A 26,390-nucleotide genomic window follows, 5' to 3' on the forward strand; every position below is an offset into this window, starting at 1 on the left:
TCGACCCATCCGTCCGTCTACGTGTTTCCGCGTAACGTTATACCGTTTCCTCTTCGTTTCTCGTTTCACGTGGCCGAAATACCGTAAATCGCGATCGAAGCCATCGATCCGTTCCTCCATCCTCTCTCTCTCTCTCTATACATATATATATATATATATCTATCTCTGTCTCTCTTGTTTGGAGAACCGCCGCGGTGCACGATCGCGCACGTGCCGTGGCGTATCCTCCGCCTCGAAAACTCCGTTGATCCGAATCTCGTTCTACCCATGGGTAGCGGGGATCCACGGATAATTATCGGTCTCTCGAGCCATGGATGGAAATTTTATCGGTCGTGAAAGAAAAAAGTGTGATGGTGAAGTTTCGTCGGTGATAGGATTTTAATCGTGATCGATCAAGTGAGAAACGATTTTAAAGAGAGATTATTTGGAAGAAAAGTATTTTATTTTATATATATACACGAGTAAATATATTTCGGATAGTAATATTTTGTGTAATTTTTTTTTTTTTTTTTTTTTTTTGGATCTTTGAGCAGGTTCTACGAATCGATATTAGAAATAAACTTTGTAATAAGATTTATATTTTGCTCGTCTCCGATGGAGTTGATGGAACACTTGAACGAGACTCAAATTTATATCTTACACGCGAGTGGTAAGTGGCGAGTTGAGGCTATTCTTTGAAGGAAGAATAAATTTATTTTTAAGCAAGAAGACTTTGTTATTCATCTTTAATGGAACTGAAGTTCTTGTGAGAAGTCGGGTGTTAATTCTTCGGTTCGATTTTTTCTTCCAACTGGATTCGAGAAGGAGGGAAGAAATCGATCAATGATCTTCTCTGATGGAGCCAAGAACGAGAAGTTTCATCTTCGACGAAACTCTGTTTATAACAATGTCATTCACAGAGTAATTGGGCTAATCCATGATAATGTTGCATCGTGTGTGCGATTTTCAAAACGGTATCAGAATTGCCGATATCGATCACGATTTGATCACGTTGGAAATTAAGTTTTGATCAAATTGATGAAATCTTCAACTTCTTCTTCAACTTTCCATAATAAAATAAAATACGTGGAGGACCAAAATTTTCATAGAACTATTTATCGTTAAAATATTTGTTGAGAGTGAAAATTTCAGATTGTTTGATCGATACAAATATAATTAAAAAACTATTAAGCAAGGAAAGGGGGAAATTCTTATCGGAGATAAGAATAGCATTGACCAAACTTTGAGAGAACTCAAATTTTATCGCAAAACCGATTGTTTATCATGTACAAAATTTAAAGTGATCGAAGAGAAAATGTCGAGAAAACCAACCAAGAATTCAAGAAACTCGAAGTTTTCGTGGTTCAGCATGATTGGAACAAAGGTGAACGAGTTGTAGTCAATTCTTGATTCCGTTAGATCTCTGGAGATATACAGAGAATAACAAGGCTGGGACATCTAGCGAAAAGATTCCATTGCTTCACGGTGTAAAGTATCGAAGACCTTTTGAACGTAGATCTCTTCAGGAATCGGATGACGCTTGATAACTCGGCGGAACGTGAATGGACGATCCCCCCGTAATCCTATCACGATCTTCGAATCCAATATTTAGTTATCGAATTTGATGCGTGGAATAAAATCATGGAAACTTGATATAAATAAGAAATTCCCTCTGTAACAGATATCAAGAGTTGTTCGCGCGATGATATTGGATGGAAAGAAATTTGAAAGAATCGTGGTAAAGGAAATGTGAAAAATTCGTTCGAGATGAGAGAAGAAGGATGTGCAGCAGTAGTTGATATCGGTTTAGAAAAAAATGGTAGAACCAAGGAGATCTAGGTAATCCCCGAGGACACTTGCTGTGCAATCTACGAGCCATCTTCCGTGGTTCGAGATTTCGCGATAACCAGGGGAATGGAGAAAAGTTTATTTTAAACTTAACCACGTAGAATCTCTTTTTAAGATTAGAGGTAACAGGATGATGAACCGATTTGGGAATAATGAATAATTTAATTCTTACCTTAGTGTATGCTCATTATATCAAATCGTAAATAAGAAAAAAAAAAAAAAAGAGAAGATGAACAGATTTTAATGAACACTCCAGACACGAACAATTTCATTCTTTAACCGTACGAATTATTTCAGAATATCAACAACTAAACGGAGAGGAAGAGAGAGAAAGAATGTGTTGTAGATTCAACAAAATCTCAAAGCAGTAACCCAATAATAGGAATAAAACAACCGATCAACTTACTTGTTTCTCTCTTGTTGAAATTTTCAAGGGACACATTGTAACAACAGAAGTGTAAGAACGATAATAAATATTTCATCATTCTCCGATTTCATCTCCAAGATGAACGCTTGAACTCCACCACGAGTTACATGAACTGAAACTCTGCCGTTTATATAGTTATATATAATTTTCACCCCCTGATCAAAGTGGCAAAATAGCCGACAAAATAGAGTATCCGGGTGGTAGCGGTATGTACGGGGGTGGCACGGGTAGCGGTGGGTATGGAGTGGGTTTGGGCCCAGGAGCGGGCCCGTCGCATTACATACCCTCCGCCACGTCCGTCGGCTACCAACTGCCACCCCCGCCGCCCCCACCGGCCTGCCCAAGCGCCGGAAATCAGCTGCTCACTTACGGGACCAACTTATCGCCCCATCACATGCAGCAGACCCATGCAGGAGACGCGCAACAGTCGAAAAGACGGAGGTAAATTGCGTATTATCTTCCCTTTTCTTTTCTCTCTTTCTTCTTTTTCTTTTAACGTCTTTTATGTTTGTGATTCTTTTGAGGACGAAGCGGAGAGACACGAAAAATCTGTGTGGGCTTTATCTCTGTGTGCAGAGATGTTCCTTTTTAGAGGAAAGAGATTAGATTTACGTTCGTTATACGGATGGAATATAAATGTAAATTGGAAATTTTGGATTCAATTTTAAGAGAAGGTATTATAATGATTTGATGTGAATGAAATAGAAGCATGGATTTCTTTATGCGAGAAGAAGAAGAAGAAGAAGAGAAATGACGATTCTTTTCTTTTTGTGTAGGAGGAAATTAAATTTCAATATAGGAATAAATTTGGAAAATTAATTTTCAACTGTTGTGACAGTGAATAATAGAAATTTGGTCAGGAATCAACGTATTGTGTAGAATAGAGGTTTTTAAAGATCTTATGGAAGATTTACATCAGTTTGGAGTGTTTAATTTTATTCTTATGAACAAGTGGATCTTTGGTATCTCGTAATTTAAAAATTATTTAATTTTGCATTGTGCGAAACCATGAAAATGTTGTGGTTTGTAGAAAAGTCGCACTTTTAAAAAGAAAAGATTCAGAATAATCGATACAGAATAGTTATAATTAGCACAAGAAGATGGCCAAGTGAATTCTTGACCTATATGCTTATAATTACGTTGATGTAGTCTTCCTTATGATTTGAATGATGCAGTGTTGAAAAAGATCAAAAACACCGCGGCTTTTTTAAGAAGAAAGAGCTTCATCATACGTATTCCACTCTCAAACAAAGAGGCCTCATTGTATTACAAGAGTCACATGAATCACTTCCATTATCTGTTCCAATTCATGACTCGCCCATTAAAATTCTTCAATCTTTAACATTTTATATTATCAATCCCTAAAAAGGATCATTTATTCATAAATTCGTATTACTAAATATTTTAAATCATATTTTCACGATCTTCTTATTATTCGCTTCTTAAAATACTCCAATTTTCAACAATTCAATATCTACAAAGAAATTAAACAAATTCAAGAATCTTGCTCTGCATACGATTCTTAAAAATCCTCTCAAATTTCCAATTTTTAAATCTCAAATATTATTCCCTTTTTAAAATTTTCATTCACATTCTAAGCTTAAAATCGACAACAAATACAGATCAGATCAACAAAACCTCAACGAATTAAACAAATTCAAGAATCTTGCTCTGCATACGATTCTTCAAAATCCTCTCAAATTTCCAATTTTTAAATCTCAAATATTATTCCCTTTTTAAAATTTTCATTCAAATTCTAAACCTAAAATCGACAACAAATACAGATCAGATCAACAAAACCTCAACGAATTTCTCTCCCCATAATTCCATAAATAGAATTAATCCAAAGATCATTCCATTCCTTTAATAACCCCCCTTTATCTGTCTCTCCCCACCAACCGAGAGAGTTCTCGTATTTAAAGAAAACAACAACGTGATCCAGCCGTTCGTTACAATATTTCCAAATTGCATAAATAACTGTTCTGCATTGTTAACGAGGCACAAGAGTCGGCCGAAAGAAAGAAAGAAAGAAAGAAAGAAAGAAGAGAACAGAATAAAAATAAGAGGGGTAAGGGAGAGGTGAAAGAATTCGAGGCTAGGCTGCGCCGTCTAGTTCGGTCTAGTTTCGAGTTGGGATCGTGACCGATTGTTCTCGCAATTGCTTATTGAAATTGAGAGAGGCGAAGCGTGTGTCAGCGGTCATGGATTCGCTATTCCCTTAAATCAATAGCCCACGGGGGAAACTTTGCGCGGTAACCGTTTGGGAATTTCCTCTCTTCGGGCCTTGTCTTCTTCGATATCTATCCAAAGACAGATCGAAGAACGAAGATCGAAACGGATCGAAACGATGTGGGTGATCGAACGTTTCTCTCCTTCGTCCTTTCGGCCGATATTTATCCGTTTGAAAATTAATAGGTAATAGGATGAATGTTTGTGCGCTTGAACGTACAACAAATTTGCAACGTGTATGGTATTGTTTAAAAAGAGGCGGGTGATAGGTTCCACTGTTTGGAATTCCAATTCGTTTATCCACGTTGGAAATTCGAATCGAATGTTTTCGACGATACAAAATTGGAAGGGGAAAAATTTCACGATTTCTATCCTGTTGCAAAATTGAAAATGGGATAGCAGTGGCAGATTTTATCATCGTGAAATTGAATCGAAAGAGGGTCTCTTTTAGAGAAAATTTAGATGTGAAGTAAAGGAGGAAAATAATTCTGGAGAGTTGATTGAGATGAATTTTTAAAAATGAGGGATTGGTAAGAGAAAAAAAATTTTACTGCTTTGATTTGCGTGCAATTTGGTTTTTTGGTTTTGCACGTCAAGATTTTATTATTGATTTTATAATTGCATTGTTATCAAATGATTAATTAGAAATTTCGAAAGTTGTATATATTTGTTTTCAATAAATTCAATTTGTATCGTATTGATATTACAATTGATCAATATTCTAGAGAAATCTCTATATTCTAATAGAATTAAAGATACCAACGAAGAATTTTAATTAGAATAAGTAGAATAAATCTAAAGATAAAAAATTATCGTCCTTTAGAGACTTTAAAATTTTAGCAAACTGCCATATCGATCAATCAACAAGGTATGTCAAGTGAAATATATTAAAAAAATATTTAAAAGAAAATATATTTCAATTTCTAATTTCCTCGTCGAAATCTTCACTCCTCAAAATCTCCTCAAGTTCAATTCGAATCTCTCAACAACTCGAACTACTCAATTCCTCGATTATCTCTAAAAATCGATAAAAATTCCATGTAAAAACTTGCTCCAACATCGATCGTTATCTCGATGATAAATTTTAAAATCGGCGAAGAAAAAAGAACAATGGGGGGAGATAAGAGAAGGCAAGGTGAGGGACGATCGAAAGGAGTAGTAGTTTTAATTGACGGAGTGAACTTTGATAGGCGACGATCGTCGAAATAGCATGTCAAGTTCTCCATGAAATTTATCACGTATCGTGTTATCAATGACAAAACAATCCCACCGTATCGGCAATAATTTTCGCCCAGCGCGACGATTGGTCGGAAATGGTAGCGGTTATGCTGTCTTTGAATCGAGATAGCCGGATTATCGGTGAAACCCGCGTAAAAACAACGTGGACCATCGTAAAACCGCTTTACCGCTACCACGTGAACGGAAACGCGGATATCATGGGCCCGATAGCGGATTCGAAAGCGTACAATGTTAGTACTTATATTTCTGTATTTGTATTTCTTATTATTTCTCTTCTTTTTTTCCACATTTTATAATTTTTATTTCATTTATTTTTCCATTTTTTTATTTATTTATTTTTTTTTTCTTTACTACTAATTAATAGTTTGTATTCTTAGAAGAGTTTGAAGAGATTCGTTGAGAATAATATACATGCGATTCGAATATATTTTGGAAAATAATGTTACTTAAGGATTTGGGAAAAGATGATTAAAAAAGAAAGTAGTTTTAGAAAGAAATTAATTTCCCTTTAAAATTAATATTTCACTATGATTTATTTCTTTCTTTTTAATTCTTTGGTCCTTTTGTCTATTACAAAATTTCCAATTTTAACAAAGAATAAAAATAAATTCGTCAAAAATCTGTTATGAATACGCATTTGAAGCATTTCAAGATTTACAATGTTTTCTTGATAATCTTCCCTTATTTTTAAATAAAAAAAAAAAAAATAAATAAAATATTGCATTTCGTTAAAACGAATTTTCATCCAATCCATTTGTATGTCCATTGTTCCGATTCATTAGAATGTTGACGATCAGCCGGTTGTTGCTCGGTGTGCAAATTGTTATTAAAAGATCGGCAACTTTTTCCAGTGAAATCCAAAACACGTTGACGAGACGAATTTATAAATAATGTCACGTTTTGACGGAAGTAAATTGCTTCATTATTGTACAATGTCTTGCGTAACCATCGTTGGACTTCATTATATATGTATACAAAAGGATTGAAAAACGATTGTGCGTACGACTTCCTCATACTTCGGCCCCGATACCGACACGAAGTTATAATGTTTATTGCGTGACTGTTTTTCAATCGACACTATGTATGTATCGTGTTCTTGCGTTATATTCGTTTCTACGAATTCTTTTTTTAGCTTTCATTCTAAATAAAAAAAACTTTTTCCAAAGAAATTAGAAATTGAATAGAAAAAAAAAAAAAAAAAAGATGGAAAAGAAAAATACAAATACTTGAGAGAAGAAATTGCTCGATCGATAAGAAGGAAATCGAATTATCTTCAAAAATCGAGAAAAAGAATTTAATGGATATGTTATATACATTTCATGAGTTGGAAAAGAAATTGAATAGCACGATTTCAATTTAATTTTCGCAGTTACTGACTTCATCTAAATACCACCCTCCATCTCCATCTTCGATTTTTAACAACTTTTCCACGAAACGAATATCGAATATATACATTTACGATATATATATATATATATACATTATACATTTCATGATTTGGAAAAGAAATTGATTAGCACGTTTTCAATTTAATTTTCGCAGTTACTGACTTGATCTAAATACCACCCTCCATCTCCATCTTCGACTTTTCCACGAAAATCGAATAATAAATTAGATCGAATCCTTCTTAATTTCTTAATCCAAACTTTTTCGAAAGTTTGAGTCGAAAACGAAAAATGAAAGAATGGAATGATCTCGTATCAAGTTTATGATCCCACGAGGAGGGTGGAGAAGGGTCGTAAAAATTCTTCCTCGTTGTTGAACGAAAAGAGTGGGATAGAAGCCGGTCTCTATCGCGTAAAAAACTCGATCTATCGAAAGGGCACGGCCGTTCCCGGTGATACATTCGTCGAAGGGTGTTTTTTCCTCGTTTCCACCACCGCCTCCGCAATCCTCCACGCGGTTTTTCCTCTACTCGTCTTCCCATTATCCTCGCCGGTTTATTCTCACTTTCGTCGAATCCGGACGAGTCACGCTCGATCGACTTCTTCTTCCACCTCTTCTTCTTTTTTCTTCCTCTTTCTTCTTGTCAACTCCTGGTCCTTCTGAACCATTCTTAAGGGGCTCGCACACGATCCACAATATAATAATATCGATGTGGTTATTGAATATGATCGAAATGATTGGATATATATATATATTGTAAAATTATATTGTTATTGTTTTTCTCTTAATCGTAAAATCTATAGAAGAAGAGGGAAGAGATAGCTTCTTTGCTCTTAGTCTAAACAATTTAATCCGTAAAATATTTTATTTTGCGAATAGATAAAATGAGAAAGACATTTCATTAAAGAAATAATTGTTATAAGAAGGAATCACGATTTGTTTATAAAACAACAATGGTTGTTAAAAATGAGACTAGATAAGAGAAAGTCTAACGTATTATCAGTATCAGAGCATTTTTATGCAAATACATATCGATACGTCTTTCGATAATTGGACAGAATAATAGAATAATCACTTTTTATTATCGCGCTCACCCTTCATCCAATGCAAACTTAAATTTTGCTTATCGATATTTTTGTTCTTTTCCAACTTTTGTATTCGTTTTCCACGAATATATTAATATTCTGATACTCATGGATAAATCTAATAAAATTACTCGCATTATACTACATAATTTAACATATTTTTTTATATATGTACATTATGCATAAAAATCTTCAGTCTTTAATTACCAATATTTTCAATGATATGAATATTATCGACAATATTATCGATCGTGTGTGAACCCCTTTAAGGTTCTTCGTGTCACGAACAAATCTTTTCGAAGTCTTGATCGACGTAACAGTCGATCTGGTTGGTTTTTACGAGATGATCGTTGAATGTCCTGGTGGAGCTATAGTAACAACCATTTCGATTTCCACGGATCGTGATTCGTTTCTCCTTTTCCTTTTTCTGCATTAGCGCTCTTCTTTAGGCCACTAATTAACGACCGTTTTAATCTGTAACTGGGTCATTCTTATTTAGACACGGAATCGAAGAGTTTAGTTTATGGAACAGGATTGGAAAAAATTTTTGTCTATATATTTTTTCTTTTTTTTCTTTTTTTTTTTTTTTTTTAGATTAAAAAGAATCGCTATTAAGAGATCAATTAAATCAAAATTATAAATATAATATTTCGATAAAAATTCAATTTTTTGAGAATTATACAGCAATTAATATCCCCCCTCCCGATCAATTAACCTTTTCAATTATTATACGGCCTGTAAATATAACTAATTATTAGAGATAAAAAAAAAAAAAAAAGGGAATTGTCTATATAAATATGTACGTAGCTATATAATGGATATAGTGATATTTTCATGAATCAATCTTCACTTTTAATTGAAAGGCCAATAAATCTAAAGCAAATTGAATAATCTCGAGACGAGAATGATAGTCGTTGAATTAAACCATTAAATGAAATTTCCTTCGATTGATGGTTAACGAGAAGTGGCCGTTTGGTATTTCAATTAACGAGCATTGAACACGGATAATCATTACGTTTCTAATGCGTTGATTTTGCTGAACGAGGCTTCGTGTGAAGGTGCGTGTCGATACACGGTGTATGACATAAATATGCATTACACGCTGCGTTTAGCGAGCGTTACTAATAAGCACTTAATTATGAACGAAAATAATAAGCACGACCGCTTCAATCTCGAAACACACTTTCCTCGTCGTCTTGTCCATCCGGTTCAACGACTTCTCGCAAGATTTTTTTTTTTTTTTTTCTTCTTCTTCTTCTTTTTCTTTTCTGTTGTTGTTGCATAAAATTTATCTTGCGAACGAAAATATTGAAAGAAAAAAAAGAATGTTTTCACGGAGAATATATTTCGAAGAAATTTTTTCGTTTTAGTTCGACTCGATTAAAATTTATGTATGGTAATGTTAATTCGATGTAGATATTATCTCGTGATATTTTAATTTGATTATTCACCGTTGTAATTTTGGAAAGAATAATTTGCACGTTTATTGTGCTCTTTCTATACGATGGGATGAGGGAAATTAAAATATTTAATAAAATCGTAAAATATTTTTTCAAAATGATTTATCGTAAAGTAAGTTGAGATATCATTTGGAGTCATCAATTTCTTTATGGGGAGAATCGATCAACAACCATTTGTTAATTTTCTATTAATTATTATTACCGTAAAGTAAGTTTAAATATCATTTGAAGTCACCAATTTTTTTATGGAGAGAATCGATCAACAACATGTCAATTTTCTATTAATTATTATTATTATTATTATTAATTATTATTACTGTAAAGTAAGTTGAGATATCATTTGGAGTCATCAATTTTTTTATGGAGAGAATCGATCAACAACTATTTGTTAATTTTCTATTAATTATTATTACTGTAAAGTAAGTTTAAATATCATTTGAAGTCACCAATTTTTTTATGGAGAGAATCGATCAACAACATATTAATTTTCTATTAATTATTATTATTATTATTATTAATTATTATTACTGTAAAATAAGTTCAGATATCATTCGAAATCATCAATTTCTTTATGGAGAGAATCGAACAGCCACAATTAATTTTCTATTAATTATTATTAGTCGATAAATTTTATCGATTTTTAAAAAATTAAAAAGACAATTAAAAATGGAATAATTTAACGCGTAACAAGTAACGTTTGAGACTCTCCATTCATAGGGATATACGATTCTCCGTAATCTCAGGTATCACTTCACTTAACCACGAATAATTACATCCCCAACCGTGGATAGGATTTCGAAAAAACGGGTGGTCGAGGTGAAAAATTCTTCGTAGTCGGGGGTTATGTAACATAATGATCTGGTAATCGGCCTCATGAATTCACAAACGGCCGCAAATCTCCTCTACGTGACGAATTCCGCGAGCACCATCGGGTTTTGTTTGGTCGACGCGTACTACGTTAAGCTGGCATTAGGCGGACAGCTCGACGGCTGTCATTGGCGCAGCTTGTGTTTCCTGTGCGGTATTTAAGAGGAATCCACCGATAACGAAACTTTTTTCCGTGTTTTCTTTTTTTTTTTTTTTTTTTTTTTTTGTTTTTCTTTCCTCCCCTCTTTTTTTATTTTATTTGCTCGTAGTCGTTCCAAATTCTTTTTTTTTTCTTCTTTGCTTCGATTTGAAAAAATTTTTCATTCGAATTAAAAAGTGATGAGAAGAAATGATGGAAACTAGGTGATTGGACAAATTTCCAATTGGCAAGGACGGAGATTAATTTTGAATCTTAAACGAAACTGAGAATGTAAAAAAATGTTCGATTTTACTACTATTATTTTTGAACCCATGATATATTATAATTAAATAAAAAAATTGTCATTGAGATTGAAGATACAAATTTCGATATTTTCAAATTACCTTTTCCTCCCTTCTTTTTATTACATTCAAGACATGTATCGCATTTAAAAAAAGAGAAAAAAGATAAAGGATGTCGAATTTATTATATCTTTCTCACTCAACAGGGACACAAAAGTATATTTTACAACGGAATTAAAATAGAGAGGCAACGATATCTAACCGATACTGTGTTCAACAACAACCCAGATCACGGTAACGTCCAATTAAAACGTTAAAAAAGTAAAAATCCGAAAAATCGTCCATTAATTATAAAAAAAAAAAAAAAAAAAGAGAGAGAGAGAAAAAGTTTTCCAACTTGCGAAGCTAAACGCTCTCTAAAAGTGGCGTAATCGTTCTTAAACGAGCGTGTAATAACTCTAAAAGAAGTAAGGGGGAGAGGGAGGAGAGAGAAGGGAAGAAAAAATGAAATTACAGGGGGAGGGGAGGAAGAGTAGTAGCCGATCGAGCAGAGTTTACACGGTGCATGAACAGCGAACGGGGGTAACAAACGTTTCGCCGGCAATTAACCGGATCCCCCTCTCTTATTTCCTCTTCCTTTTCGCGTTTTGGTCGCGTGACTTTCCGCTCGAGGCGAACCCCCTATCCCCCGAAACAGCAATAAGGGTTTCCTCAGCCGTGAGAATGACCCCCCTCCTTTTTTCTCTCCACTCTACCGTGAAATTCGGCCATTCCATTCTCGTCCTATTCCCAACCCCTTCGACTAATCTCTGATAAGCGACGAAAATCCACCACCCCCTCGATTGATTTTTCTCTTCTCTTCTCTTCTTTTTCTTTTTTCTTTTTCTTCTTTTATAATTCCATTTGCACGGTACGAGGTACACAATCTCGTTCCTCGAAACTGTTTCGCAATTAACGAACCGAAACGATCGAGATAAATTGCTCTATTTTTGCCGGGCCAGGGTTTTATCGCGTAAAAAAGATTGGCGGCCGGTTTTGTTTGCTCGTTTTGTTGGGAACGAGGTGAAAAGAGGCGCGGGAGATCGGTTCATTGAATCCGTGAGGCTTTTTGCTCCGGAACGGGGAGAGCAACAGGTATCGAGGCGGTTTTCATGGGATCGAATGTGAAGAGTATTCCGAGAGTGGAATTTTCGGGAGCGAGCATCGTCCCCGATTTTTTATTGTATTGTGTGATGTATCGTTGTTCCAACGAAAAAAGGGGGGAAGAAAGAGAATTTTAGGGTTGTTTGTAATATTAATAGCGGTAATTAGATGGAATTCGTCTGTGGAAGAATTGAACGAGAAATGCATCGTATTTCTCTCATGGTTAAGAAAATAATCGAACAATCGAATAACTTCCAAACCAAGAATTTTATAAATTAAAGATAAATTTATAAGTATAACTTCCAAACTAAAAATTTTATAAATTAAAAATAAATTTATAAGTATAAGTTCCAAACCAAGAATTTTATAAATTAAAGATAAATTTATAAATATTTTACAAATTATAAATACTTTTGTGTAACTTAAATGATTCGAATATCGAAAATATTCGAATCATTAAGTTATAAATCGCAAGATATCCAATTCTTCAACTTCAGGAATAGTAACTATTATTTTAAATCGAGTTGGAGATTCTGGATTATTGTTGATAATATGTTTTGTAGCCTGTTTTGGAAGATGAAATTTAATATTATATAAAATGAATGAATATATAATATTTTTTTTATTATTAATAGCTTTTACAAAAAGAGCTCAAATTCCATTTTCAACTTGATTACAATATAGCAATAATGGCTCCAACTCCAGTTTCTTCTTTAGTTCATTCTTCAACTTTAGTTACAGCTGGAATTTATTTATTAATTCGTTATACAGATTTATTAAATTATGAATATAAAAGGATTATTTTATTAGGTGGTAGATTAACAATATTATTTGCTGGGTTAACAGCAAATTTTGAATTAGATTTAAAAAAAAGTTGTTGCTTATTCAACATTAAGACAATTAGGATTTATAATGAGTATAATATCTTTAGGATTTAATGATATATATATATATGAATATTCGAATCAACATTAAATTATAAATCGCAAGATATCCAAGTTTCGAAATCCGGAATATACTCCTCGAAAATTATTCTCAAATCTTTCAAATTATCCAAATTATACAAATCCGAAATATTCCAGAATAAAGGATCCTTGAAAACCAAATCTATCAAATCTAACAATTCGACTCAACTTACAGATACCAACAATCCAACAATCAGTGTCCCTAAGCTTGAACTTTTCCAAGTCGTCGAATCCAGCACGAGGCGACCCAAACGTCCACGTCTGCATGGAATCGTTGGAAAACTCGGTGCAAGAAGCGGCGTGCAAGAAGAGGGTCGGTAGGAGCGATCGGGGAGGCGGTGACCAATAAGGTCGGCGGAGAGCGGATAAGAGTCCCAGAGTCGGAGAGCGATGGACCGCCTCCCGGGCCCATTCCACGGGCCCGCCAATAGCTTTGCTCTCTCCTTTTAATATGCGAACACTCGCCGCCGTTCGATCCCCGTTCCTCCTAATGAAAAAAAGTCTATCTATCGGATAGGTGTTAGATTCTTAGTCACCGTCGCCGGACATTTCCCCCTCGCTCTCTCGTTGCCCTCTTCTTCTTCTTCTTCTTCTTCTACTTCTTCTTCTTCTTCTTCTCCCCCGTCCGTTACGTGTCGTCTGTTCTTCTTCTTTCTCTCTCTCTCTCTCAAGAGCCTTGTCTTCCTTCGATTCTTTTTCCGATGCTACTGGCTACGTCGAGGTTAATCGAGATTCGAACCGATGGAAAGATACGTTTGGATTTTTCTTTCTTCTTTATTTCATTAATTTTATATTTATCAACGCGTTAATATCGTTGCTCACTTTCGTCTATTATTTCATTTGATGCACGAGTAAGAAGAATCTCTCTTGTCATTCGTTTCCGTCGTTATATTGCTGAGGTCCTCGAACAGTTCGAATGGTTGCCGTGGAACGAGTAACTGTTAAAATTTCTGCCCTAATTCGTTCCAACGATCGAAAGATAGCAGACAACAACTATATTTGTCCAAATTGCCCTGAGAAACTTCGTATAGAATAATTTCTTTGATAAAGAAATTTTTCGTTTTTGTATTATCTTTATAACAATTCGATAGTTTTACAATATCTACGAAGATTCTTCGTAAGTAGTGGAATATGAGTTACGATAAAATTTGTTCTTTCTTTTGTTGCCACTTTTATTAAACTGTATTTAATAAGGGGGAAAAATGGTGAGCCCACCGTGTTTGCCAGGGAGATCAACTCTGTCCAAAGAAGCACGGCTTCCCTGTAGATGCGAGGCGAGCGTTGGAGGTACTACAGGAAGGAGTCTAGGTGGATGTAGCACACGTGGACGTAGAGGAATGGCGAACGTAAATGTACGAGGACGATCGCGGACAACGTGGGGAAAAAGGGGGAGGAACAGAGGGGGGCAAGGGGGTCAAAGTCGTGACCACGGTGTCGGGCTGGAAAAATGCAAAAAGGCGCCACTGTAACCTGAACAGAGCCCTCCGTATCACGTGACTCCCCCTCTTCCCCTCCCGTTTTTGTTCCACCCATTATTTTGATTATTCCTCGCGTCCATTTGTTTTTTTTTTTAAACCTTTCTTCATCGTTTCTTCTCCAATCCATATTTCAATAACGAAAACTTGAAATCTCAACGAGAATTAAAATGGTATATAATAAAAGATTTCGAAGTAGTTGAGAAGATATTTAAAGATCATGATAGATGAACGAAAACTTGAAATCTGAACAAAAATTAAAATGTTATATTATGAAGGATTTTGAAGTAATTGAAAAGATACTTAAAAATTATAATAATAGATGAACGAAAACTTGAAATCTCAACGAGAATTAAAATGGTATATAATAAAAGATTTTGAAATAATTGAGAAGATATTTAAAGATCATAATAGATGAACGAAAACTTGAAATCTGAACTGAATTAAAATTTTATATTACGAAGGATTTTGAAGTAATTGAGAAGATATTTAAAGATCATAATAGATGAACGAAAACTTGAAATCTCAACGAGAATTAAAATATTACGAAGGATTTCAAAGATGATCGTAATTGAGAAGTTGAGAATTGTGGAAGGAAGTGAGAACGAGTGAATTTAAAAATTCGATGAAAATGTGTAAAATGAATAGTTGATAAATAGAATTCTAGGGTAAGTGTGTTACATTACATGTTGCTTCGTTAAGAGCCTGATGACCTGTTGATACCTTGGTTAATCCTTTTCTGTTTTTGCCCACGATGCCCGGATTAGCCATTAATATATTGTAACCTCGTATTGCTAACGGATTCTTGGATTTAACAAGGGGCTTTTTGTCAATTAAGATCCCTTCGATAAGATTCTACGCCGAACGCCTATCTGTTTCAACAATCTATGGAACATATATCCCTAACATCAACCGAACAGCATTGCAATCCCGAAGCATTGAACTCGTCTCGTACATACATATTCCAAATAATTTCTAGGCTGTATCAAAAATCTCTAAGGAAGAGAAACAATTTCCATTTTTCTCCAAGTTTTACTCCGTTAACTCCTACGCTACATTACCTGTGGATAAAAAACTAATATAAAGTTGTTGTTATACGTGCATGAATCTTTCCAATATTTTTGTATGCACCAAGAAATGATCCAATGAATATATATATATATATTATCCTTAAAATATCAAAATATTCGATCGATATTCGTTAATCGTGTGTTGAAATTAATTACACGATTCCTTCGATATACAATTAATATTCGTAATATTATTAGAAAAATCTTACGTGTGCATACACGATTCAAAAATTAACGAAGATGAATAAAATTTAAATACGAGGTAGCGAATAAAATAGTACAACTTAATTCTTTATACTCTCTGAATAAAATTATAAAACTCTAACTTTCTTATTCTAGATATATACAACTCAAAGAACCTCTTTATCGATAACAATATTTTCGAAATCTTAAATCGATCTTTGGCAAACGATCTCGATTGAATACCAAATAAAAAGGAGAAGATGTAAATATTATTACTTTTCGAAATCTTAAATCGATCTTTGGTTAACGATCTCGATTGAATACCGAATAAAAAGGAGAAGATGTAAATATATTNTTCGAAATCTTAAATCGATCTTTGACAAACGATTTCGATTGAATACCGAATAAAAAGGAGAAGATATAAATATTATTACTTTTCGAAATCTTAAATCGATCTTTGGCAAACGATCTCAATTGAATACCGAATAAAAAGGAGAAGATAATATATTATTATATAAATAATTATATTATTATATAAATAAATATATTATTACTTTTCGAAATCTTAAATCGATTTTTGGCAAACGATCTCGATTGAATACCGAATAAAAAGGAGAAGATATTCTAGATATGTACAACTCAAAGAATCTCTTTATCGATAATAATATTTTCGAAATCTTAATCAAAGAATCTTTTTATCGATAATAATATTTTCGAAATCTTAAATCGATCTTTGGTTAACGATCTCAATTGAATACCGAATAAAAAGGAAAAGATATAAATATATTATTACTTTTCGAAATCTTAAATCGATCTTTGGTTAACGATCTCGATTGAATACCGAATAAAAAGGAGAAAATATATCCTAGATATATAGAACTCAAAGAACCTCTTTATCGATAACAATATTTTCGAAATCTTAAATCGATTTTTGGCAAACGATCTCGATTGAATACCAAATAAAAAGGAGAAGATATAAATATATTATTACTTTTCGAAATCATAAATCGATCTTTGGTTAACGATCTCAATTGAATACCGAATAAAAAGAAGAAGATAATATATTATTATATAAATAATTATATTATTATATAAATAAATATATTATTACTTTTCGAAATCTTAAATCGATCTTTGGCAAACGATCTCGATTGAATAAAAAGGAGAAGATAATATAATAAATATATTATTACTTTTCGAAATCTTAAATCGATCTTTGGCAAACGATCTCGATTGAATAAAAAGAAAGAAGAAGGAAAAGAGTAAAAAGTTCCATCGATCCATCATCGTTCTCCACCACCAAGCGACGCAAACTTTTAATCGATCTTATCCATCGTTGTTCTCCGGCGATGCCTTTATCCCGTCGAGATGTTAATCGATCGATCGGCGAGGAATCCACGAACGGATGCGTCGCCATTCGCCGCGTGTTAAGATCAATCGCACAATACGCGTGTAACGATGCATCTCATTAACGCAACGCGATACGAAGGGGAGAAGGGAACCGGTCGAGGAAGGGTTATCAAGACATTATTACGATCCTTATACGCAGGATAATGGCCGATGAGGGAACGCTCTGTTCCCGGATTAACGAACCTATAACGTGGGTTTATATTATATTGTCCTTTTCTTTTTGTACGCTTGCTTGGATTGGACGAGATTCGCGCGTTTGCGAGATCGTTGAGATGATAGACGGGTGTTTCGAACGTTTTTGCGCGATTTTCTAAAATGGAATAAAAAGGAAATACGTGGACGAGTGAAAAGAAGGAAAGGGATTTTATTTATTTATATTATAAATAAACTCGTTCGAATCTCTAAAAAAAAGTACACCATGTATATATGAACTTTAGTGTGATTTATTTAACTCAGATTTATAAAGTATTCTTAAATATTACTATACGTTTCTTATACGTTTATTTTATCACGTAGGCTTTTTTACATTTTAAATCGATTAATTATTATTTATTTTACAAATACTCGAATAATGTTTCAGATTACGATATCCGGTGAAGCATTCTCTTTGCGCAATTATATCTTTCGCTCCTTTCTCCATTGGATGAACAGACTTTACATTTTTTTTGTCGGCAATTTCTTTTCCTATTATTCGAGTGTTTTCTAATTCCTCGAGTCGAAAAGGCTGAGATGTGTTAAGTTTTAAAAAAAAGAATAGTTGGAAAAGTGAAACTTTTTTTAAAATGAAATAAAAAGGAATACGCGGACGAATGAAAAGTAAGGATTAAAAACGAGAAAGTGAAATTCGAATGGAAAAATAAGTAAAGGAAAGGAAATGAAACTGGTACAACGATAGGACAGGGGCGAAGGTGGAAGGGTTGAAGTCGCGATATTTCCTCGTTTCTAACGCGCGAGGATCTAGTGTGTTACCCGTTTCTGATGATTTACTATCCAGATAAAGGAGATAAAAATCGGAATAGGTGCTCCATTCCCACGGCGTTCGCGGCTACAAATTATCGAATGCTCCAAGATCCAAGAAATACAGAGATTTGTGATCTGACTGCAAAATCTACACGTGCGCGGTCCCCCTCTGAATCACTAGGCCTAGACACTTTCACCATGTTCTACGATCGATATCCAAAATGTCGTAGCCAACAACTTCCAACACGTTCACCAACGTTGGGTTATAAATTATTAAAATAAAAAACAACATCTCTTAGAGATTACAGCCAAAGAACGTTAACCGCTAGAGAAAGTCAATTCTTTCCTTTTCTTTGATTTTACCTCGCGAGTCCCAAAAATCGGTCCCAAAAATGATATCTTTCTTGACAAGATAACAAATAATTTTCATTCCAAAAAGAAATTAATAAATCTTATAAAGCATACAGTTCAAACAACTATAAAAATATCTTTGATCTTTTTAAAATAAAATTCCAAAAATATATCCGAATGAAACGCTTCGATCGATAAGAACAATCTTAAACAATCCAACGTTATGCCCAAATAAAATAATATAAAAAAATCACTCGAGACCAAAACCCAAACAATCCCAGAAGAAACCGTTCACCAACCGCGCAACGAATCTCAAAGAAAATCTCTACGCATCGAAGTCTCAACGAGTCCCAAAAACCCTTCCAGCGTGGAAAGAGTTGGAGAGTCCGTATCCAAGGGACGCCTAGCTACCAAGCATGCTACCATAAATACATTAAATCGACGTAATACCGCATTCATCGTGTACTGTACATAAGTCTCCTATCATCTCTCCTTGTCTCTCGTCGACTTCTCGGGGGCAGGAAAAAAAGAATAAAAAAAGAAAGAAAAAAGGAGAGCAGAGAAAAAGAGGTTGAAAGCGGGCAAACACACGCGGAGAGTATAGAAAAAAAAAAAGGGGGTAGAGAAGGGGAACGGTGAAGGAATATGGGGCCTTCTCGTTGTACCCGGATACACTGCGGGCCCTACACCACCCCCACCCTGACTCTCCGTTACTCCGGCGCGGTGGTGGGGGGCAGATGCTGGCTGTAGCTCGGCGTAACGTTCGCCGGGGCAAAGAAAGAGAAAAAGAAGAAGGGGATAGAGGGAGGGGGTAGAGGAAGGGGAACTCGGTTTTTCGCTCAGGGTCAGAGGCGTACATCACCCGAGTGCTCGCGCGCGCGCGCGCTCATGCCGCTGTAATAGACTGACGATAGGCCAGGGATTTCTATGTGTACCGCGAACCTCCAATGGGAGTATAATTTTCTATCCCGTGGTTAATACCCCGATCGCGCTCGATCGAGGAAACAAGAATGACGGTAACGAGATGTCAATAAGGGATTTATACCACAATACTTTCTTTGTATAGTTTTACTTCTTATTGTTATATATCGTGGTTTTATTTCTTTCGTCTCGTTTTTCTTTCTCTATTTTTCGAAAAGAAGACGAGGAGATTTGAGTTGTGTGACGAATCAGTGGGTCCAGTTTGACATCACTTAAAGCACTTTAAGATACACTTTTTTATCTGGATTATTTCAGCATTAAGGAAAAAGATTTATCTCCATATTGAAGGTAGATGTAAAAAGCAAATGTCCCGACTTCAGGTAAATAATTACATATGTATGATATTTAACGATGTGTAATCCTATCATGCATATGTAAATAAAATTCAACGTCACAAGTATTTATTCATGCATTTTCATGTTTTTTTTTTTTTTTTTTTTCTTATAACAGCTTATAATTCTAGTTAATAATTCTCTTAAGAACGAAAACGAAAAGAAAAAAATTGCGCAAGAATATAATAATATAACGATATCAATCGTACATGATCAATCAAATTCATTCACAATTAATAATTACATCGAGCTTTGCTAATACTTTCGATTACGAAAATTTGGGATAAAATAAAGATATGAAATAAATTTAAAATTATCGATCTCGTCTCTTTCTACAAGATAAATGGGGATAGAAAAATTAATAAATCGGAATCCATATTTATCCATCGGTCCCGACCACGTGGTTATATTATAGAGAGCAGAATGCTCGCGTGAATATTGCATGAGGAGCATAGCCCCTCTCTGTTCGCGCTTACTGTTACACGATACGCTCTAGATTTGGGGAAGTCGGATAGGCGACGGCCAATTTTGTAAACGTCCCCGTGTCGCGTTTGGTAATCCGGAAGTGATTACACTACGGCGTATCGGCGACGCGACATTTATTCGCTACGTACGTGGAATATTCGATCGTTTCGAACGGCAGATGGACCTCGGTGAACGACGTTCCCCAAGAACGAAGGTCGTGCGAGGAAGAGGAGTTTTCGCGTGACTTTTTGCGCAACGAGTCGAACCTCCATCGTCATTGGATCGGCAATGGCCGATTGCCACGTGGTCGCTTATTGTCTCGTTTTCATTTTTTTTTTTTTTTTTTTTTTTTTTTTATCTTTTGTTCCTCGACTTTATTTCTCGTGGATAATATTAATCTAATCGTCGTTGCATTACGTAGCTATTATGTTAAATGGAAAGAGGATGGAAAAATGAGATAAATGTGAGATAAGATTTAGCTAGGGAATTTTATTGTGATGATGAAATGATGATGATAAATTTCTAGATTTTTCTGCTAAATTTTGTTTCGTTCGTAATTTTTTCCTTTTTCTAATTTTCTTAGAAATTGTTAGAAAGATTTTGATGAAGGATCTTACGTATTAGTAATATTATTTTAATAAATTTTCACCGTATCCATTTTTCAACAATTTTTCACATTCGTTAATAATAATAACATATAACGTTAATATAAATAATAATAATAAATAATAATATATAAACTTTGTTTACAAAGAATATCACAGAGTTCTCATATACGAGTATAATATTGTATCATTATAAATTTTCTATGATATAAATGCAAATAATTGCATAGCGATAATTGCACGTTATTCTAAATGCTTGTATCTTTACAGATCCGACGAGGATGATCCCAGTGGGTGTAAATATAGAAGGTTGGAGAACGAGAATGTACAGGACAAAGAAAGATTTGCGAGGTGAGTGTCAGGCTCGACTTGCATGCTCTTCGTCTTACGATAATAAATGAGAGGAGTCGGTGAATGGGTTAAACATTTCTTTCTTTCTTTCTTTCTTTCTTTTTTCTATCGGAAAATAATGCGTTCTATTTCTAGAAGATTCTATTTCTATGGGAATAGACATTTAATATCGGGGAAATTGTTCGTTTTCGGTCAGAAATCCGATTGTTGGCAGAATAATAATTGTTCATTGTACGATTTTAAATAATCAGAAAAGTCATCAGATATTATTGGAAAAGAATATTAAATTATAGAGGGGAAAAAGGAAATTGATATATACCGCGCGTTAAAAATGAAATAAAATTATTTTTACACGTGTTGGAATATTTTGATTGTTATCATCATTTTTCAACTTTTCTTCTGAAGAAGAAACATTATTATGGAATAATTGGCGGTAAGATTTAATTTACCCGCCTTTTTCTCTCTTAAATCAATTGTCGTAAATCAACGAGCGACGATACCAAATTGCCGCGATGATAATATTTTTTTAATCGTAAAAAAAATTAATGAAACGTATACGTCAATAACAGTGTAAAAATTAGCATCTAAATTATGCATATAAGATGGGAAACTGTGATAGAAGATTTATGTTGATTAGACATTCTTTTTTATTACCTTCGATGATAATGCATTCAAGAAATCTTAGATCTCTTTTCTTTTTGCATCTTTTGTATCATCAGATTCCTAATCTATAGATAACAATATCTAAAAATGTTCTTAACGTAAGACGCTCTGTAAAATTTTTAACGCTTTTATCAAATACTTTATCCCGTCACAGATCTCTTTGTTAATATCTCTTATCCATTTTTCAAAGAGATATTTATAAGAACATTTATCTTCGTCTTATTACGCATAGACGAATAGAAGACACGATATCATATATCCATTTTTTCACGAGACACAATTTTTTAAATCGCTTACATTTAAACTTAAAACCCTTAACAAATTTATTTCTATTATTCACCGACCAATAAGAAAGCAATGTAAAAATTCGAACGAATGAAATCAAATCTTGCGTAGAAAATACAGAATCGTTTGAATGTAATTGATTAGCATACGATTCTTTGAAAAGATGAAAACAACACTCGAGTGATCGAAAACTGCTTGTCCTCCTCTATGTTCGACAACAAATTTAACTCGGGTTTGACGAATGTGAAAGAAAGAGAGAGATGAAGAGAGAGCAAGGAGAGGCTTGCTCCCCCCCTCCCCGATACCCGATGCGGAGGACGTGATTGTTAATTCGTCTCACGAAATCGTGGGCCAATATGTTCCACCGGTACACCCTGTACATGGCCGGCCAAGTACGAAGATACATACATACCTACATGATACCCGCCAATGTGAGTCGATAGCGGAATGGGAAGCCCTCCAGGCTGCTCCAGCGTGGGAACACGGGGCCCACTTATACGCGCGCAGCTCTCGCGCAAGTCCCATCCGCGGCGAAGACACCGCCGAGCTATCCCGATCTCGGCGACGCGGTGCGCCGTCGTTGACACGATATAACTTCGAAATAACCGAGCATGGACGTATTAATGTTTCGTTCGAGCGATTAAATAGTTTTCGAACGAATAAATCGGGTATATATATATATGGTGAGATATATTTAGAATTGGAATAGGAAATTTTATAGAAGAAAATTAGATTTGAATTCTTATGGAATTTTTTTTCGATATATATATGGTAAGATATATTTGGAATTGGAATAGGACATTTTATAGAAGAAAATTAAATTTGAATTCTTATGGAATTTTTCTTCGATATATATATATGATAAGATATATTTGGAATTGGAATGGGAAATTTTATAGAAGAAAATTAGATTTGAATTCTTATGGAATTTTTCTTCGAAATAACCGAGCATGAATGTATTAATGAAATGGGACATTTTGTAGAAGAAAATTAGGTTTGGATTCTTATGGAATTTTTCTTAAAGGAATAAGAGAAATTGGATGATAGAGAGGAAGTGGTTATTAGTTGAGGATATTAGTCGTCGTTGACACGATATCCTTCGAAATAACCGAGCATAGATGTATTAATGTTTCGTTCGAGCGACCGAATGGTTTTCGAATGAATAAATCGGGTTCGATGAAATTTTCTGGGTGACGATGTGGGTCGATTCGTGGGATATATTTGGAATTGGAATGTCATTTTATAGAAGAAAATTAGGTTTGAATTCTTATGGAATTTTTCTTAAAGGAATAAGAGAAATTGGATGATATTTCCTGGAGGGGAAGTGATTGTTAGTTGTGGATATCCTCGTTGAGGATAGATATCGTCGTTGACACGATATCCTTCGAAATAACCGAGCATGGATGTTATTAATGAAATTTTCTCACTGGATGTGGATATATTTGGAATTAGAATGGGACATTTTATAGAAGAAAATTAGATTTGAATTCTTATGGAATTTTTCTTAAAGAAATAAAAGAAATTGGATGATAGAGGGGAAGCGGTTGTTAGTTGAGGAGAATGGACGTTGAAATTTTACATTGAATCGGGGTAGAATATTATATATTGCGAGATTGGTGTAGATAATATTCGAACAAGTGTACAAGAGCATGTTTGACTTAGATCTCCAATCACTTTTATTACAAATTCACCCCCAATTTCCCCGAAGAAGAGGCCGCCTCTCAAAAGAAGGAACAATCTTCCGTGAAAACGACAAAACCACCGCCTACAACTCACCACTTGGAGAAGAAGTAGTTTGAAAGAAGACGTAATCTCGAAAGAACTCGAATGCAACATCCAATCCTCGATCTCGATGGACAGAAAGAGAAAGAGAGAGAGAGAGAGAGAGAGAGAGAGAGAGAGAGAGAGAGAGAGAGAGAGAGANAGGGAGAGGGGGAGGCGAAGGTGGAATTTGCTTTGTATTTTGCATTCGCCCCGGCTCAAGGGGGAAACTAGAGGGAGTAGTGATTGCAGGTATGGCCACTGGTACGCGTTTCATGGAAAAGTTGTGGCGGCGATGTCGCTCTCGAGCACCTCACTTTCAACTTAATAACGCAATTACCGCCTCCCGCCGCAAGCCAACCCTCTTATACTCGTTCCACCATTTTCTTCCTTTTCACCGCTGTTTCTCTCGCTGTTTTCGGCGCGGGATAAACCGCGAGAATGATGTTTGCTTGGGTATAATTTCTCTCTCTTTCTCTCTCTCTCTCTTTGTTTAAACGGATGCTTCGAAGCGGTAAAGGGGGATAAATTTTAGGGGGAATTTGTGAATTCAAATTGGTAAGGGGAAGTTAGATTTCTGATTCCGTGTTGTGAAATGAAATGAAGAGGATATTTCGAGATCGAAATTTATTAATGATAATAAAGAAAGAGGTTTATATATGTGTTATAGAAATTATAGAATGCGGCTTTATTCGCGGGCTATTGAAAGAAAAGGGAAAAGATCCGAGATAAGGATAATTTTCAGGGATAAATCGAATAAATTTCCGAAGTTTTAGTTGGTTTTTCTTTTCCTTTCTTTCTTTCTTTTTTAAATTGTCCGATCGAGAAAAGAGACGGAGAACAATTCGAGATGCAATTTTATTGGAAGCCATAAACGCGATAAGATGTTTCATTGCGCGTGGGGATAATAGAGAAATATTATTTGAACGAGAAAAAAAATCAGGATTTACCGATGGAAATGATTTTCAAGCTGGTTACAGTCATTAAATCCTTACGGTCTTCCATTATCTATAATGTCAGGCCTGGTCTTGCCAAGCATAATGGAATTATAAGACGTACGGTTAATGGTGTTCAATGACAAAATGAATAAAGAGAAGAGCGTATTTGAAAAATAGCAATGAAGAATTTCAAAATCGTCGTTTATCCTCTGTTTATCCTCTGTATAACCTGTAGTTATGTAAGAGAAATATCCTTTTTTTTTTTTTTTTCCTTTTTTCAAATTATTTTCGAGGTAAATTTAATACAATTATATATTAATAAAAATATATTAATTACACTGGGTATATAATTATCTAGGTAGGAAGCAAGAAGTTGAATTAATTAGCAGATACATATATATATATATATGATAATATAATAGTTAATTATTTATGATAATTTTCAACGATTAGATCTCTTCCACCACGTTGGAACGTTGTACTACTATAAAATGTGTATATTGTGTATATTGCATATAGGGTCAAAGTAGAACTATTGAAACGATCAATTGGTCAAGTTACGGTTGCACGGCAGTAAAGTTGGAGGTGGGAGTAAATTTATCGTTGGACTCTCGCCGAGATTATAACATCTTCGTTCGAAAATGATTTAAACGGCACTCAACGAATCGCATATTCGACGCGAAATTGCCTATTCCGACATTCTATTATTTTATGAGCCTGTTTATGACATAGTACACAGAACGCAGGCGCGATTGGTGACACTTTTATTAACCGATGGTAATGTGCCAAGGTTCTTGATCAATTTTCTTAAGTTGTTTTCGTATTGAAAGTGGATTTTTTTTATTAGACATTTCTTTCTAATATTAAAAAAATATATTACTCTTCTCGCCGAGTAACAATGATGTTTCCCTGCAATATCTCTCAATTTTGAAGTTACATGTATATTCGATTTTACTTAACTATCTATAATACTTAATATTAATTATATCCGTTAATTTACAACAATAAAACTTGAAGCAGTTTATTAAAGAATAATTAATGGTGATCACGTACCATTTCATTAATGACTAACTAATCCTTTATCGATCCATGCTCATTCTATTTATTTTTAATAAATAAGAAAAAATTGTAATTCTTTTATTCTCAGAGATAAAAAAAAAAATATATCCATCCTCGTCGAATTACAATCGAATCTCCAAAAGAAAAAGCGCACACAAAACTTCGAACATACATTATCCTTCAAGTTCGATCTTAAATTCTACGTTATAAAATAATCATCATTTTCACTCTAAATAACCAAGTTATAAAACATTATCGATACGATTTATTTCCATCGAGATAAGAAAGAAAGAATGAGGGGGAGAAAAGTCGATCGATCATTTCCGCGAGACGAGCATCCGGGATATCCATTAGCGTTCGGAATATTAAGATTTGGCATAAATCAATCGATGTCCACGGCTCGTTAGCATACGTCCACGGCTCGAATATATT

The 26,390-nt window shown here is 34.5% G+C and overlaps 1 protein-coding gene across 5 annotated transcripts in view; it reads left to right on the forward strand.

Annotated features, from left to right (window-relative positions):
* Window positions 1-26,390, forward strand: part of LOC122717474 (aryl hydrocarbon receptor nuclear translocator homolog) — a 47,405-nt gene that overhangs the window by 3,376 nt on the left and 17,639 nt on the right. For 2 of the 5 annotated variants that reach the window (XM_043941569.1, XM_043941570.1), the window contains exon 3: window positions 21,172-21,252. In XM_043941569.1, coding sequence (XP_043797504.1) covers window positions 21,172-21,252 — 81 coding nt within the window. Of the gene's footprint in view, window positions 1-571; window positions 2,696-21,171; window positions 21,253-26,390 lie in introns of those variants that run through there. The other 3 variants (XM_043941566.1, XM_043941567.1, XM_043941568.1) reach the window with 3 other exon arrangements.

The sequence above is a fragment of the Apis laboriosa genome, unplaced genomic scaffold (assembly GCF_014066325.1).
Source record: "Apis laboriosa isolate Shangri-la unplaced genomic scaffold, ASM1406632v1 scaffold5213_cov150, whole genome shotgun sequence".
NCBI lineage: Eukaryota > Metazoa > Arthropoda > Insecta > Hymenoptera > Apidae > Apis > Apis laboriosa.